This window comes from Pangasianodon hypophthalmus, chromosome 4, assembly GCF_027358585.1.
Source record: "Pangasianodon hypophthalmus isolate fPanHyp1 chromosome 4, fPanHyp1.pri, whole genome shotgun sequence".
In the NCBI taxonomy this organism is placed as follows: Eukaryota; Metazoa; Chordata; class Actinopteri; order Siluriformes; family Pangasiidae; genus Pangasianodon; species Pangasianodon hypophthalmus.
This window is the reverse complement of record NC_069713.1, coordinates 19,083,446-19,101,522: the sequence shown is the minus strand read 5'-3', so window position 1 is coordinate 19,101,522 and position 18,077 is coordinate 19,083,446. Positions and strand designations below refer to the sequence as shown.

The 18,077-nt window shown below is 39.3% G+C and overlaps 1 protein-coding gene across 1 annotated transcript in view; it reads left to right on the top strand.

Moving 5' to 3' along the window:
• adgra3 (adhesion G protein-coupled receptor A3) overlaps positions 1 to 17,828 on the top strand; it is a 34,783-nt gene extending 16,955 nt beyond the window's left edge. Inside the window, exons 4-19 of the mRNA XM_026936913.3 lie at positions 4,552 to 4,623; positions 5,348 to 5,419; positions 6,431 to 6,591; positions 7,470 to 7,683; positions 7,966 to 8,130; positions 8,916 to 9,117; positions 9,366 to 9,515; positions 10,281 to 10,436; positions 10,583 to 10,783; positions 11,084 to 11,273; positions 12,148 to 12,356; positions 12,710 to 12,834; positions 13,192 to 13,315; positions 13,581 to 13,726; positions 13,914 to 14,009; positions 14,913 to 17,828. Of these exons, the coding sequence (XP_026792714.3) occupies positions 4,552 to 4,623; positions 5,348 to 5,419; positions 6,431 to 6,591; positions 7,470 to 7,683; positions 7,966 to 8,130; positions 8,916 to 9,117; positions 9,366 to 9,515; positions 10,281 to 10,436; positions 10,583 to 10,783; positions 11,084 to 11,273; positions 12,148 to 12,356; positions 12,710 to 12,834; positions 13,192 to 13,315; positions 13,581 to 13,726; positions 13,914 to 14,009; positions 14,913 to 16,392 (3,763 nt within the window). The 3' untranslated portion in view covers positions 16,393 to 17,828. The remainder of the gene's footprint in view (positions 1 to 4,551; positions 4,624 to 5,347; positions 5,420 to 6,430; positions 6,592 to 7,469; positions 7,684 to 7,965; positions 8,131 to 8,915; positions 9,118 to 9,365; positions 9,516 to 10,280; positions 10,437 to 10,582; positions 10,784 to 11,083; positions 11,274 to 12,147; positions 12,357 to 12,709; positions 12,835 to 13,191; positions 13,316 to 13,580; positions 13,727 to 13,913; positions 14,010 to 14,912) is intronic.
• Positions 17,829 to 18,077: the final 249 nt, after the last annotated feature.

The window sequence follows — 18,077 nt, the reverse complement described above, 5'->3', positions numbered from 1 at the left end:
TAAATTTTGCATATTTTGTAGTGTATATATAGTTCTGAAAACTACAGGTTTCTCTTTTACATTTATCTTAACCAGAAGCACATATATAGCAAAGGCAGACTGGCGGCATTTGTTAAACTGATTCCTTACCCAATGTGATCTTTGTGGGAACATAGCCTGGGCAAGATTAGAAAGTAAATAAAATATTGAAATATATTGATGATTACTTAACATTGAGACAGAAAAACTCAATTTTGACAAACTCTGGCAGTGTGCCAACCACAGCAACATCCACTGGGGTTTTCAAGACCACCCCTCATTTCATGTGTTTCTTGTAATGATTGGTTTTGAGTGTGATATCTTGCACAGTGTACTGGGGCAGTGTGTGTGTGTGTGTGTATGTGTGTGGGTGGGTTTGTGTGGGTGAGAGAGAGAGCGAGTGAGAAAAAGAGAGAGAGAGAGAGAGATAACAAGAGGGGTTTTGATCGGTTGGGATATATGTGTGGTGAGAGTGTAAATGTACACATGCACACTTGTGTGCACAGAGAGACTGCTAACATGTCACATTTTCAGCCAGAATAAAGTACTTTTTGGCTGCCTAAATGGAGAAATATGCATCTGCTCCAAAATAGCAGTCTAATATTCATGAGAGAGTGAGCGTTCAGTGAATTTCTCCATTTAAGGCCCACATTTTTATTCATACTGACATACTGTGCCAAAAATGTTGAATAGAATTTTGACAAGGCACATTGCAAGCAAATGAATAGAAATAGTGCAGAAGCCATTTCCTGTTGAGCAAGTTTTGAAATGGCTCATATTCAGAGCATTGTAAGACCAGTGCCTGGGTGATTATATGATGGGTGTCATTTAGCCACTGCAGTCTTTGAACACATGAATCTAAAAACATTTGTTTTACTATTCAGAAAATGTGTATAGTAATCAAAAAAAATTTTTTTAACAAGAAGTCTTTCCTGAGAGTGGCTGAATTTTCCTGTTAATTAAATAACACAACTGTTTTTTTATTTTTATTTTATTTTTTAAAGAATGGAATTAGCAAATACACAAAATGTGGTTAACTAGCATCCATGCTACTGACATGAGGATATGACATGACAATGATTTTTTTTTTTATTAATTAATTAATTAGAATGAATTTGGTAATGGAGTACTTTAAAAATGACCTCATCAATTATTATCATACCATTGAAAAGGAAGAAAATGATGAAACGAGAAAGAGAACTTACTATTCTTCTTCCCATAATCTGCAGAAAATTTGAGTGATGCAGCTACTGAACGTGTCTGTGGAAGATTTAAAATATTTCATAGAAGTAAATGTGTACAGGTAACAGTGTTGAGTGAAGGAAAAACTAAAATGTACATTTTTTTTTTATAACCTTTTTAAATGGATATGTCATGGAAAAGGATATTTCAAGCATGAGATGCTGAATTTTTTAAAATAATTTTCAAGGTAAAGTGTAGTTATAGGTTTATAGGTTATAGGTTAATGCTTTATCTGAAATATTCACATATGTTACTTCCTTATAATGTCCTTTACCTTTACTTTACATACATATTTGCAAATGTAATATCAGTGTCAGTTTGTCTAATCATGAAGAACAACAAAGATTTTGGATGTAGAATTTGGATTTTGGAAAGGAATGATCATGTTCATTCACATGTAGAACACGAAAAGCACACAAGCTGGTTAAATTCGGTCAGTAGAGGGGTCTGTCAACAAAAGAGTCCCTGTGTGTGAACGCTCCTCAGTCTAAACTTAAATTTTTCCCATCTGCATTTAATTTTCCCATCTCAAAACAGCTAATTACATTTCCCCAGCCAGTTACATTTCGAGACAAGTCACTGGCCTCGGGATAGAGGGATAGGCACAGAGTTTAGAAGAGCAGTGTGGAGGAAAGAGATGAAAAGATTAAAAAGATGAAGGAAAGTTGAGTCAGGACTGGAGAAGGAAGATGAAACGATAATGAAAAGAATGAATCAGGAGAAACAGGGCTTCAAAGACATGCAGGTGATGAGAAAGGGGCCAGTGAAGGTAGTACTGCGACTGTGAATTAGACAGTTGAAAAAGAACAAGTGAAGAAATGGTCTTTTGCTAGGACAGCTTATCATACTTTCTATAACAGAGAAAATCTTTTGGTTAAAGCCTGGTCACATGGTTTTTAACGATAGGCTCATATTGATATTAGTCTTTCAAGCTACTATCATACTGACAGTCTTGAAGCTGAAGCTGATGGGTGTCTTACACTAAGTAATAATTGGTTTACTGAACATCTTTTTTTTTTTTTTTTTTTTTTTTTTTTCTAGCAGCCCCTACTCCACTGCGCTCATTTTGTTTTGGATCTAAAGTTAAAATAGTTCCTCAGTGTGCTTTCTTTACTACAACACACCATTGGCTTCTTTTCAGAGTGGAATTTCCTTGCCATAAATTCCCAAGCTCTTCCCTAAAACCCACAGTAGTAAAAGGCAGCTACTGTTCGCCCAGTCAACAAGCAGACATCAGCTGAACAAGAAGCTAACATGTGATTCTGGCAGTTGCCTTTGAGTTAGAGTGGCTGTCTGCAGGGCGTAGTAAATCCATTCTGACGCCAACATGTCATGTTAGCGAGAGAAGCTCAACACCAAGCCTTATCCCATTTGGCATGTTGGAATCGTTACGGCTAGATGAAAGAGTGCTTTGACTTAAATATGTAACATGTTTCTGTCCACTTCCTTCCCTTAGAGCTGGGATCAGATTTCCCACCCCACTTAAATAATCCAAAGAATTTTCCATACAACCCAAAACCAGCCTGAAATCGTTATTCAGCAGCAGAGTCCTAAAGTAGCACTGAGATACCGTTTGATGTTCAGAGTCACTGTCAACTTTCTCAGTGGAAGTAATAAATCACAAAATCTGCAGAGTTTTCTGTGGTGATTTGTGCAGGGTGCAAGTTTTCTTCATGTATGTTGTTGTATATTTGTCATGTCAGAACTGCATGACTTTAAAGGTACAGGAAAAATCTATAGAGAAATATATACTATAAAAATTATACTAAAATTATGTAAGTATGGTTATTGTGTCAAAATCTTACTAAATTAAGAGTGGAAGTACACTCTACTTGAATACACATAAATGCAGTCTTTAAGTATTTAAATGTAAATTATTTTGACTGAAATTAGAAGTCAGGATTTCTTTTTTCCCCTAACATTTCAGCAAATTAGTTAAAATTGACGTCTCATTTTGTGTGGAAAATTACAAGAGTTAGGGAGGGATTAGCCTTCCTACCTTTTCACATGACTTTGTTCATGTGATCATATTCTCTCTCTCTTTTTTTTAAATTTTTGTTTAAGTAAAGAAACTAATAGACAGTCTTCTATGGAAGTATGGTTAGTTGTATGATTTACATATATTTAATAAATAAAGTTAAATGCACAGATTGGTAGATTAAAAAAAAATCTCTCTTAGATTTGTAAAAAAAAAAAAATGCTTGGAATGTCTGAAAGAAAATGTAAATGTATCATCTATTATGAAATATCAAGTAATCAAGTAAGAGTAAGTAATTGTTTAAGTGTTCATTTTTATACTCGGGTAAAGTCTAAATCACCTAAAAATTGGTTCTCAAACATCACACAAAATTGATGCACTACTGGATGCTAAAGAACCTGAAATTTTGACAGTTACGACATCACCATTCTCTCTTTTGATGTGAAAAGCTGAAGGCAAAATAAGACTTTTGCCAAGTTGTGCTAGCAGCTTTGCTTTCATCTGATGATCAGTTTTACTGACGCTTTGAAATGATATAGTGTTGACTTAGATGTGCAGGACTGGTCCCTGAAATGTCCAAAATACACTATATGGCCAAACGTTTGTGGACATCTGACATTCACGCCCATATGAGGCCCAAAATGCTGTCTCAAAGATAGCATATCTTTGTATGCTGTAGCATTACAATTTCCCTTCACTGGAACTAAGGGGTCTAAACCTGTTCCAGCATGATGATAGTCCTGTGCACAAAGTGACGTCCGTGAAGACATGGTTTGCCAAGATTGGTGTGGAAGAACTGGAGTGGCCTACACAGAGCTCTAACTGTGCAGGCCTCAAACCCACTGAAAGTCTTTGGGATGAACTGGAACTCTGACTGCAGCCCAGGCCTCCTCACCCAACATCAATGCCTGACCTCACTAATGCTCTTGTGGCTGAATGGACAAATCCCCACAGACATGCACCAAAATCTAGTGGAAAGCCTTCCCAGAAGAGTGGAGGATATTTTAAAAGCAGAGAGGGACTAAGTCTGGAATGGAATGTTGAACAAGCACATATGGGTGTGATCAAGTGTTCTCAAACTTCTGGCCATATAGTGTATCTAGCTAGAGCGTACTAGTCATAAGCAGGAGTAACAGCACTGATTAGTCAGCCAGATTTGTTTGATAAGTTGAAGCCAGAGATATGTCAGTCTTCTACAGTGACTCTGTTCTGTTTCTGATTCTGGCATCAGCAGATTATGTATCTGCCTAGTGCTTAGTGTGTATTAATGTCTGTGTAATTGATGTAATCTTTTTTTATTCCCATTTCTTTAGGGATTTATCCAATAATCGTATTGGCTGCCTCAATGTGGATATATTCAAAGGCCTCACAAATCTGGTCAAACTGTAAGTAAATCTCCTTATTATCTATTACTCTATCAGCATCATGTTGGTGGCCAGTAGGTTTTCTTTATTTGTATTGTATTTTTGATACCTTTTATATTTCAGTAGCTGTGTTTAGGGCTCACTAATGAGGATATTAGAAGTGTTTTAGGCATTTGGCTAGAAATTGAGAATGTAATTGCCCTTCACTGGGCTCTAAATTGAGGAACAGATGTTGTAAGATTAGCATGTTAGTTTTCGCCTCCCTCGAGCATAGCAACAGCAGTGCGCACACCTGTGTGTCCGCTCCACCTCGTGAAGGTGATGCTAATGCTATCCATGTGAAAATAAAGCTGTCATTCTGATTAAAACTCTCAGATGAGAATAGATTAAGCTGTTATGTAAATATCTGTTGAGATAAATAGCAGCAGCTATGAGGAATTAGAAACAAGCCAGGCTAGACCTCTCTGAACTACAGGTGAGCAATGTGACAGAAAAGAAACACATCACAATACTTAAAGACGTTTCTACAATACATGATATGTATCATGATATATATGTTTGCTAACCAACTTCCAACAAAACAGTAGAGTTGTATTTAAAAAAAAAAACATGAAAAAACTTTTGTCTACAATGTCTTAAAAAAGTAAATTACTTTAAACTGGAAAGGGATGCTTTTCAGATGCTAGATTTAACCGATCCTGATTCTCATATGCAATGTAGCAATTCACCTGTGGTGTCATTTCAGCAACCTTTCAGGGAACATGTTTTCATCTCTTTCTCAAGGGACCTTTGACAGCCTCGTTTCTCTGAAAACACTGTGAGTAAACTGAATTTATATCCCCATATTTCAAATATAGGCACATTTAAATCTTGTTTTTTATGCACTAGGTGATTTCACCCCAGATATTATGTAACACATTATTCTTTTTTTTTTTATTATTATTATTATGACCGTTATGTCTCAATGGATTAGATAAAGTGACTGAAATATCCAGTCAAGTACATGACTTGCTATTATAAGAGCATGCTGTTGAGGGGGGAAAACGTTCAAAATAAGCGAAAGATAAGTAAGAAATCTAATATCATAAGGGCATGCTGTTATAGGAAAATAGTCAATGCTGGGGTGGCATGATGCAGCCCAGCACTAACGGGGGGCTAAAGATGATAATTTTCCTATAATTTTTTTTCCCTCTTTTACCAAATCATTCTGCCAGCATTTACATTTTGTTATTAATTAAAGAACGACTCCTCATACTTTTGATCAGTTTGTATTTACATTTAATGTTATGGAATGTCCACAAAACAAGTTCATTCTTGTTATCACATTCCAGCCTCTTTATTTCTCTCTCTTGAAGTTAAAACGACAAAAAAATCCTACAGCTTGCCATGTTACAGATAACCCAGAAAGAACTAATTGACAAACGAATTTATTACTATTTTAATAATTTAAAATGAACAAACCACTGACACTCTCGACTCATTCCATAAATGTAACATAAGCAACTTTGTAAAGAAAACTTCACCATATTAACAAGCCCAAGTTTTTAATGAGATTTTTATTATCAGGCTTAGATTATGTGAAGTGTCTATCATACAAGTCCCTATAGAAACAAAAACAAATTAGTATTAGAATTTGCCTTGAAGCCAGCATGGCTGTCAGTGCTGTTGTAGAAAATTAATCTGGCCAGTCACATTCCATGATTCAGCCACGCTGTGGTATGAAAAGTAGTTTCATAGTTTTGCTGCCTACACTTCATTGATTTAAGACTGTGTGTGTGTGTGTGTGTGTGTGTGTGTGTGTGTGTGTGTGTTTATGCGCACTCACTAGGGAGTTTCAGAGCCCTTATCTACTGTGTGACTGTAACCTGCAATGGCTGGTGCGCTGGATTAAAGAGAAGGGTATAGCAGTGAAGGACACGCGGTGCTCCTACCCTCGCTCACTACAGGGCCAGCTCATAACCTCCCTTAAACCTGAAATGCTCACCTGTGGTAAGAAGACAAACATGCACACACTTACCAAAAAGGGGCAGTTGTTCTAACTAAGCTGCCTTATATGAAGAAAATAACCAGATTACTGTATGCCAGTATTACAAATCACAAGGTATCCTTGAAATTATATTATTATTACATAGAAACTGAACCCTGTAGTTTTGGAAAACAAGGTAGCATTATAAACTGCCACAGGGATATGTGGATTTTTTTTTTTTTTTTTTTTTTTTTGATACACTGGACAAGTATTTTCATTAAGTTCATTTGAAATTAAAAATGTTTTATCTAGACTACTTGATATTTCCACCTTTTTCATAAAATATTCCATGCACTGAATGTAATTAATGTAATTTTTTTTACTACTTAATAAATAGAACTGATGTGTTATCTGGAAGTTTGAGCCAGTTTTTGCTGGAATATTTCAGTACACACACTGCAGTGCTTAACCAGTACCCAGCACTTGGCCCTTTGACTCACAATGCAGGCTGCTCTAATAGATAAGATTAAAAACACTGGTTTGGCACTAAATACTCATCACAGCTCTCTTATTTTGTGGAGGTTGTGCAATAAGAACATTGATATAAATGGAGCAAAGTGATAACCTTTTTTCTGGCTGCTTTTCCAGACACACATTACAGCTCAGTCTGGGTGCTCAGGTTGGTTAACTTTAATCTGTCTGGAGAAAGAGTTCAGTGTTGTTTGAGGACACCTGATTGGTTGTAGGTAACAGATACACTCACTTGGATGACGGTGAAAAACAAAGCAACTATTACAAAAGAGGAGAAACAAAGAGCACAAAGGTGCAGATTTAAAAATGGGTCATATCTCTTGACAGTAAACACACCCATTTTCTCACTCTTAACCGTTTGTCTCTGTAGATGCACCTCTGGAGCTCCCCTCTTTCCAAATGACTCCTTCCCAGCATCAAATAGTTTTCCAGGGGGACAGCCTGCCTTTCCAGTGCATGGCCTCCTTTGTGGACGAGGACATGCAGGTGCTCTGGTATCAGGATGGCAAGATGGTGGAGTCTGATGCCACACAGGGAATCTACATAGAAAAGAGCATGGTGCAGAACTGCTCCCTTATTGCCAGGTAATGCGGCATAAAGGAGCTAGAGGATGGTGTTGGAATAAAGATCTATATTTTCAAAATTCTGCAGTAATTAGGCAAGCAAGGATTACAAAAAAAAGAGAGAGAGAGAGAGACACAGAAGCCAAGCGTTATGTAACTAATCATACAAGTCTGCATACAAGCATATCAATTCAAGGCATGTGTCCACTTGTGTGATGTGATGTGATTGTTTAGGCCAAACTACAACACTTACAGTGTCATTTGTGAACAATCTGTTGTTTTGTTTCTCCTCTCCTTTCACAGTGCTCTGACCATCTCCAACATCCAGCCAGGCTTCACGGGAGACTGGGAGTGTCGAGTGCGCACTAGCCGAGGCAACAACACGCGCATGGTGCACATTGTTGTTTTAGAGAGCTCTGCCAAATACTGTGCTCCTGAAAGGGTGTCCAACAATAAAGGAGATTACAGGTGAGTTTAGCAAAATTTCCCTCAGAAGCACGGATTCAAACATAATTTATAACATAAACAGGTAAAAGTGTACTGGTCCAGCTTGAGAATTTTAGCTCATTGTTGCCCTCTAGTGGCTGGAAAAGCAGTCTTACATAGAGTGCCAGGAGTGTAATGCGATGACACTATATCTGTTTACTGCTCCAAATATCTTTAACTGTATTTGAGTTTGAACTCGATGTGAGTGTGGCCTGAACACTAACATTAAATATGAATTTATGCCTTCGTAAACACTGGGGGGGAAAAAAACAGAGGTAGAAATGTCAGCATGGTCCGTGACTTCTTACTCTGACAGTCCCTCAACCTCAGCAACGTCACACAGATTCGTAATTGGTCAACTAGAAATTTGCATGGGTCTGTTTTTAGCTGCATCTATTTCTCAAAATATAAACAAACTTAGCCTAATTTAAAGCACTGACCTCTCTCTCACGCCTACATGAAAATAAAAACCTCCTGCTCGTGCACAGTTTTTATGTCTTGCAGGATCCCAGTTCAGAGGCACGTCAGATGCCCGGTGAACTTTTCTGTCAAGCTTTCAAAAAAAAATAGTGCACTTCACAGTCATATTTGTATTTATATCCAGATATGTTATCTGTTTGGTTACATCCCTAATAGAGAGAAAGAGTATTATCCGGGATCTTCTGTAGAAACTAGCCTTCAGTAATTAGCCAAGGGGGATTTAGGTGACAGATTTTATGTTAATCACTTCTAATGCTTAAGCTCCATCATGACTGATGTCTCTGCAGATGGCCTCGCACACTGGCAGGCATCGTGGCGTACCTGCCCTGTGCGCGACAGGTAACAGGCGCAGGCATCTACTCGGGCAGCTCGGCTGAAGACCGACGTGCCAGGAGACGATGTGACCGCAGTGGGCACTGGGCTGAGGAGGATTACTCCCGCTGCGAGTACATGAAGGACACCACCCGCGTGCTTCACATCATCAACCAGGTTCAGAACTGTTTTTACCTTCCCAGCCTACTACTCACACTTCTCTAAACATACAAACATGATCCTACGCAGAACTGCCAAAAATGTACTAAAAATGACTCATATTTTTAATATAGCAGATACCTTTATGTGACGTATATCTCATCACTCTAGATAAGTAGTATTAATTTTAGATGAATTCCTCTGTCTGCTGTACTATATGATCACATTCCTCGTTTTTATTGAATTCTGTCCTGTCTGTGTAATAGATGGCTCTGAACCTGACAAATGCAGTGCATACAGCACAGCAGCTTCTGGCTTACACAGTAGAAGCCCCTAACTTCTCAGACAAGGTGGATGTGATCTTCGTGGCTGAGATGATTGAGAAGATTGGGATGTTTGCTGAGAAATATAAAGAGGTGAATCATCCAGCAGCAAATGTAGCCACATACAAACAAGAGAGAACATTATTATAATCAGTGTGCATCATATTTATATTTTAAATCTGTAAATTAGTTTTAATAATTACTTGACTTCATTTATTTAAATCATGATTGTTAATCCTAAATGAATGCCAACTTTTAAATCTTTTGCTCTTAAAGAGGTTTGTGCTTCCATGGAAGGATTGAATCTTAAATAAATCCTAAACCCTAAAAAATAAATTATTTAATCAAGTTCAGCTTAAAACAAGCATTTGGCAAGACCGTTGTTCACGTTCTTACATTCTTCCTTACTGTAGACAAAGCATGCATTCTGTGGATCAGTTTATAAGAGATAAGATCAGAACGGAGGGATTTAGCTCAAAAATCGCAGTGGACCTACTTTTCTGGGTTTGGGTTTCACTGTGTTGAATGGGAGCATTACTATGTAACACCTGCATGTAGTTCCACTTCATAGCTTTTTTGAATAAAGGTGATTCTCTGAAATTACCCCAAAAAAAAAAAAAAAAAACAACCTACAATGCAGAGTAGTGTTGCAATTTTCCCCCTCAGTATTCTGGACTAATAAAACAATGTCTCAGGATCTTGTGCTGTACATTTTCCCTGATTATACTTCATCACTTGAGTGAGTCCCTTGTTTTGGTGTTGTATAATGTGTTTGTGTGCGAGTGGAGGTTAAATGTATGTACATGTGGAATACTACTGTGGTATTAATGGAGCATTGTTCATGCGTGGTGTTGTCAGTTAGGGGACGTGATGGTGGATATCTCCAGTAATCTGATGCTGACTGATGAGCGAGTGTTATGGATGGCACAGAAGGAGGCGCGAGCTTGCTCACGCATCATTGAGAGTCTACAAAGGATCGCAGTTCTCCGGCTGTCTAGTGGATCTTACTACACTGTAAATATCATACACGACTTCACACTCTTTATAGCAGTCTTACTTTGTGTGCGTCTATAAAGTCTGTTTACTGCACTTTCCATGGATATTGCTGGTAAATTATAGTTTTGTTTCAGTTGTGTATTGATTGACATTTTCCTTAACAGAACTCCCACAACATTGCTGTGGAGGCGCATGTGATTAAGGCCAGCAGTTTTAACGGCATGACCTGCACGCTGTTCCAGAAGGTGGCACCAGAGCGCACTATGATTCCCCACCTGGGAAATTTAAACCATGACTTTAACCTGGACCGGCAGCTCAGCTTCAAATGCAATGTCACCAGCAATCTCTCTGCCCTGGCCCTAAAGGTGTGCTGCTTTTCTTTTTTGTTAGTTATCCACCAAAATATATAGCTTTCTCTACTGCTTTAGCCACTAATACTCTATGTTTATATTATGTTTTATATTATATTTAAGTGTTTGACCTATTTCTTTTGTTTAGCAGCATCAGTTTATATAAAATATATTCTTAATAATATGTCAATCACTATCCAGAAAAGAGGAAAAAGCAGTAGGAATTATGTCAATAGTTAAACATTTATTTGACATTATAATTTAGTATATAAATGTATGTAAACAGCATTCTCCTCTCTCCTTGAATACGTGCAGAACACAATAGTGGAGGCATCGGTACAGCTGCCTCCCTCTCTCTTCTCCTCTCTGCTGAGCTCTGGTCAAGCTGATGATGGCATTTATAAGCTGCAGTTGCTGGCTTTCCGCAATGGCAAGCTTTTCCCCCCTACAGGCAATTCCACCAAGAGAAGAAGCGTTGTCACTCCTGTCATCCTCACCAAGATCGGTAAACTACATCACCTCAAACCAGCACCCTCCTCAGCACTATTACTTACTGTTGTTGAGTAGGATGTGTTTATATTTTGTATTCGTGCAGGAGGGGTCTGTGCAGGGGTGGACAAATCATAAATTTGATACCTAGCCTACCAGGCAAGTGAAAGCTCCAGCTTGCTGCCTGGTCACATTTTATTCTCCTGGAAACTCAACTGATTGGGTTAAAATTGGGTAGCTAACGTAACATAACGTGTGATAAGCTAGTTAGCTAGTTAATTGCACTGATACAGACTAAAGAAACCAAATCCGTACATGATTATTATTCTTTTCCAGCAGGGTTTCTAATGCAGCACATCATGTTTGCGCCCTCGACATAAAGTCAGCAAAGCATTGGCCACTGTTTCTGTTCTTGAAACAGTTAGCATCTTTTTCTCTCCATCTATTTAAAGATGACATCTTTGTGCTGCTTTTTATTTTGTCCGGATTCATCAGCATTTGTACATAACTGTGTGTTTCTGATTCTGAAAAGATCCTGTCTCATCAGTACAATACAAATGCATACAAATAAAAAATACATTACAATGGAATATAAACAAAACAAAACAAAAAAAAATCATCCTGACATTAAATTTCCTTGTCCTTTGTGCCCAGGCTACTGATTTGTCCACCCAGGGTGTGGTTCATAGGAAATACGTATTTTGCACTTGAAGGATTTTCATTTTTTTTTTTTTTTTTTTTTGAAGCAATTAATAGCATGGATAAATATGGCAATGTCATTTCAATCCTTGGTTCACAGGAGCAATATGTTGCAATATTGTGCATGAAGTTTTGCTTCTAGTCACACTGATGTGAGCTTATGTGAATGTCCTCCTGTATGTCACTTTCAGAGGGTGTCTCTCTGCAGTCTCTGCGCAGTCGGGTGAACGTGACCCTGCGGCGCTTTGTGCAGGGTATTGACCCTGTGGCTGCACGCTGGGATTTCACTGCACAGGAGGGTCAGGGTGGCTGGCAGTCGGACGGCTGCACCATCCTCCAGCATGATGCCAACTTCACTACACTCTCATGTGACTCGCTCAGTAACTATGCCCTTCTGATGGTCAGTACTAACTCGGCTGACTTTCTCTTTCAACACAAGTCATCTATAGTTTGTCTACAGTCATCTATGTGTTTATCTGTAAAGTAGGAAATTATTTTGCACAGAAAATTCTGACTTCCTGTTTTGCTTCTCCTTAGAAGTGTTTGTCTTTTAGTTGGTGAACCAGGGGCTGCAACCTAAAATGTCCTTGTCATTTGTCTATAAAAGTACCAAACTGAATTTCTTGGTAGATGTTGTCTGGTGGAATAAAGAAATAAGAGTACTGACAAATGCAGCTCAACAAGGGAAAAAATGGCATTAGATTTTATGCATGTGTATTACTAGATGTTTCATTTGGTGCTTGTCTTCAACAGGATCTGACTAGGACAGAGCCCACCATGCACAGCTTTAAGCCACTTCACCCAGTCATCTACATAACAGCTATCATGCTTAGTCTCTGTCTGCTGGCCATCATCGTCAGCTACATTTATCATCACAAGTAAGAACACCTTCCATCCATAAGGGAGATAGCAGTTAGCATCACAGTTTTCAAATCTGAGTACTGAACTAGTTTGGATTGATGTTTTCTGTCTAATTCACTTGAGACAGTTGACCTTTACTGAACCCTGACAGTGCTAGAGCACAGAAAATGCTGAAGTATTTAGGCAAGTACAGAACTGAGACTGTGACATACTAGACCAACAGTAATAGATCTCTGAAGTTGGACTTGGAAGGTTGATCACTACCTGTCTGTTATCATACAGTTGTTAAATGGCACCTGCTTAATGCTGGTACAGTAACTGGGAAGGTTGGACTGAACTTGCCTAACTCATTACATTATTTTGTGTGTCCAAAGGTCTGTGTGTATTAGCAAGAAGTGCTGGCACATGCTGGTTAACCTGTGCCTGCATATCCTCCTTACGTGTGCTGCATTCGCTGGGGGCATCAACCAGACTTCCTATGCCAGTGTGTGCCAAGCGGTATGAGCTACATGAATATAATTCAATTCAAACAACCTTTTCCTTACAGAATTTTATCGATCCAGTTTGGTATATTTAGCTTTCTTTGTTGATAAACATCTGATTAAAATCCTCAGTTAGTGAGGAGTCTCTTTTTATGAAGTGCATGGAAAACAGCTGTGCTGTAGGAACCAAGTCATATATGTACCATTCTCCACTAATAATTGTGTAGATGTGTGTGAATTTGTTATGCTTGTTTGTAATTGAGTGTTTGTGTGTGTGTCAGGTGGGCATTGTGCTGCATTACTCCACACTGGCTACAGCCTTGTGGTCAGGCGTCACAGCTCGGAACATCTATAAGCAGGTCACACGCAAGACCAAACAATACGAAGAGCTGGACGAGCCTCCTCCCCCACCCCGACCCATGCTGAGGTAAAATAATTATAAAAATATTTTATTTGCTTGGATAAAATAATTATCTATGCTTATGTCTGTCATTATGCTGTTTGAGATTATCAAGGATGTGTTTTACTAAATTATGTATTTTTTGTGTTAAGGCCCTTGTTTGTTTAAACAGTCATGAATAAATGTTTGCTTCATTTTCTGATTTGCTCTTTAGGTTTTACCTAATAGGTGGAGGCATTCCCATAATTGTTTGTGGCATAACTGCAGCTGCTAACATCAAAAACTATGGAGGTCGGCCTGGTGCACCTTAGTAAGTATGCTGTTTCAGAGTACCATCACCATCGTTATAGGAACGGGACTTGGGTGATTACTCTGACTCTCATGAGACTCCTGTGTGTCGATGTGGAAAAATAGATGATACAAAGCATCTTCCATTGCTTTAAGTTTGGTGAACTGCCTAAATGGCTCTTTTAAACATGTGAAAAAGTCTAGCAAGTTAGTGCACTTTTTGGTTCCACATATAGGTTCCATGTCTGCATTTTGATATGCGATCTTGTCAGAATGACATCATATATTTGTGCTTGTATGGAAGTGGATGTACTTGCCAGTGCGATGCAGGGAACAGACAGCAATTAAATCTTTTAGTTGACACAGTTGTCATATTCATAGTTATGCATACCTACCTGCTTTTTTTGGCATATGCTGCCCACATGCTGCAATGTGAATAATGAATACTTTACCAAGGCAATAACTTGAGGCACTGTGAAGTTATGTGAGCCTAATTATGACAATCTATTTTTAGGCAAAGCCTAGCCATCTTGCATCTGCCAGTTTCCCAGCCTCCCAATTCTTCACTACTCAGTAGTGATAACTGTTTAAGTTGTGTAAGAGCAGAGTGATTTGGATATCTGTTCCATCTGAACTCTTTAGTGTTTAATTTAAGTTGCTCCACTTAAACAATAGCAGTGGGTTAAAAGCATGGATGAGGAACACTAAGCAGACATCTGCTTAATTAGAAAGAAAAAATGAAACAGAAATGTTTCACTGTATGCCTAAATGTACATTATTAATATTCAGCTCCATATTGTGGTGTGATCTACATCTTTCTCTACACTTGAATCGTTTTAAATGAATGTAAATGCTCATTACTAGTATTTGGTGTGCACTTTATTTTATGTACTTTATTAAATAAAATCATGTGTTGTGTCCTCAGCTGTTGGATGGCGTGGGAGCCTAGTTTGGGCGCATTCTATGGTCCAGTGGCCTTCATCATCTTTGTGGACTGCATGTACTTCCTGAGTATACTTCTTCAGCTACGGCGTCACCCCGAAAGACGCTTTGAGCTTAAAGAACAGCCAGAGGAGCAGCAAAGACTCTCTGTGGCTGAGATTGCTAGTGGTCCCTCTGCCCATGCAGAGGCATCTGGACCAGTATCTCTGTCAGCACTTGAGAATGAGCACACGTTCTTAGCGCAGCTGGCTGGCGTGGCTGGAGCTTTGGCACTCTACGCACTGCTGTGGCTGTTTGGTGCCCTGGCTGTTTCTCAGGAGCATCCACTGGATTTGGCCTTCTCCTGCCTCTTTGGTGTGGCTGCCTTGGCCCTCGGAGCCTTTCTTGTTGGCCATCACTGTTTTATACGGCAGGACATGCGCCGCCACTGGGCACAGGCCTGCTGCCTTGGACACCAGAGGTATGCCGTGCAGGTTGACGCCCTCCTGGCACCGATGACAGGGGCCTCTGGGGATGGGTCAACCAATACAGGAAATGGCGAGGTAGCACGTTGCCATACTAGTGGAACTGAGTCATCTTGTACCAATAAGAGTGCACCAAGTGTACGCAACTCTACCCAAGGCTGCAAGCTGACCAATCTGCAAGTAGAAGCAGCTCAGTGCAAAGCAGTTCCTGCACCAAACAATGGCACTGCTCTATTAGACAACAGCTTAACCGAGCATTCGTTGGATAATGAGATCAAGATGCATGTAGCTCCAGTTGAAGTCCAGTATCGTCCCAATATTAGCAGCAGTGGCCACCCTGGAATGGGGAGTGTCAACGGCAACATCAACGGACACCCTGGGAGGCACCATAAGAACCGAGCACGGGCGCACCGCGCGAGCCGACTCACCGTTTTGCGGGAGTATGCCTACGACGTGCCCACCAGTGTGGAGGGCAGCGAGCATAGTGTCCCCCAGAGACGCCACCACCACGAAAGCCTACATGCCCGCAACAGCCGGCGTGCTGCATACCTGGCGTACCGCGAGCGCCAACAGAGCCAGCTGCAGCAGGACAGCAGTGACGCTAGTGCCAGCCTGCCCCGTCGCACCCGCCAGTGTGACAGGGGCGTCAGCAAAGGCTCAGGCACTAGCATTGTAAACGGCCTCGGGAGCAGTCGTCTCCGGAGCAGTATGGGAAGCGGCCTTGGTAGTGGGACAATTAACAGCCAAAGCAATGGGGTTAGTAATGGATGTGTAGTAGGGGAAGAAGCTGAGACTGAAATGTCAAACTCAGTCAAAGATTGCCCAAAGCAGCCCCTCCCTGTTGAACTGGAAGTTCAGCCAAAGTCATATGGGCTGAACTTGGCATCAGAGAACGGACTCGCTAAAAGCTCAGAGAGGCAACAGAACCTGTCGCCTCTTAATACAGACAGCTCAGCAACCATTAAGACTGGTTTGTGGAAACATGAAACTACAGTGTAGTAAAAGTTCCAACCTCAGAGACTGTTATTTACACTTTTTCTGTCTAACTGTGAACCTTTTTTTTAATTTTCATTTTCGACAGTATATTTTAAGTGTTTGAAGAAAACAGAATTTATAAATTAGTTGTTTTGAAGAAGTCACCTCTTAGTATACCACTTGCTAATTGTTATAGACGATCTATAAATGATCTATTTTTATATCTTTTATTTCTTTTTCATATGTGCACATAATTTTGTATGATAAGGTGCACAACATCTGGGCATAGATAGGGTTGGTCTTCTGTTCGAACCTTTTCTGGCATAGTTAAGCAGTTGCAAAATGCATTTGCGAAATTAAAAAAAAAATGGCTCAGTTGCTTTGTTTGATCCTGCACCAAATCAAATTAATAGCTAAGCATTCATCAGATATCATTATCCAGTCTCTAGTTAATGTAATTGATTCACAATACAACATAGTATCTGTTTCCAAAAAGTCACATTCTTTAATTGTTTAACTGAGATTGGAGTTTTGCATCTGCCTGTTTTTCTGCAAAGTGGAGGTGCCATTGCTGCAGTGTTAAGAATATCCTTGCCCACTACTTCCTGAATCAGCGCCTGCACTGTAATTGAGTGCTGAAATCCCCACTGTCCCGCATTCCTTTTTCTCCAATTTTGCTATAAGTCTGATATGGCCTAATGGAAGCAATGCTCAGTGGAAGCAGGATGAAAGTTAATTTTGCTTGGATTAAAAAAATTTGACAAATTTTATCAGAGTCCATCTACAAAAAAAAAGTCAGCAGAGACAGTTGTGCAATATTTGTCCAGTACACTAGTTAGCTGGACATTTAACTTTATATTTCTAGTTACCTACAAGTGAGTTCATGTGTTATCTGAATGAGTATGTATGTGTTAACAGCTCTCACAAACTGCACAATGCTGTATTTGCTTCAGTGCCTGCATCACTGCAGTGCATAGAAATAGCTCAAATTTCTTCATTGGCACACTATTTTTATTCCCATGTCTGAGCAGTGCGTGGATTTCACATTTTTATATGGCTTCTTCCAACCAGTCTGTGCTCTCTCACACCACCCACATTATCAGTACTAAAGTTTAGAACCTTTGAGAAAAGAAAATTAATGGAAATCAAAAACTACATACTGTATTTAAGTGTCTTAAGTAAATCTTTTCCACTCACAGCATGAACAGTTGTGTTGAGTTTATGCGGTAATACACTGCAGCTACAACATGGATAAAGCAGTGAAGTTCAGGAATTCTCTCTATTCAGTCTAGCGCAGGGGTGTCAAACTCATTTTATGTAATGGACCACACTATACTTAGACCAATGCCAAGTGAGTCGAACCAAAAAAATCAGTTCACCTCATCAACTTCTCTTAAATGTGTTCATTTATTATCATTTCTGTGAAAGTTGCATTCTCATTAAACACACATCACCTACAAAAAATTTGCAAATTATGTGTTCGCATTTATATACACTCTCCTCTGAATGTATTGGAACGGCAAAGCCAATTCTTTTGTTCTTGCTATACACTCAAGACATTTGGGTTTGAGCTCAAAAGGTGATCATGAATTTCAGCTTTCATTTCCTGATATATACATCCAAATGTATTAACTTTGAGCATGGTACCTTTGGTGGCAGATCGCCCAATTTTATGTGAGCAAAAGCATAGGAACAGATAGTGTTTAAGT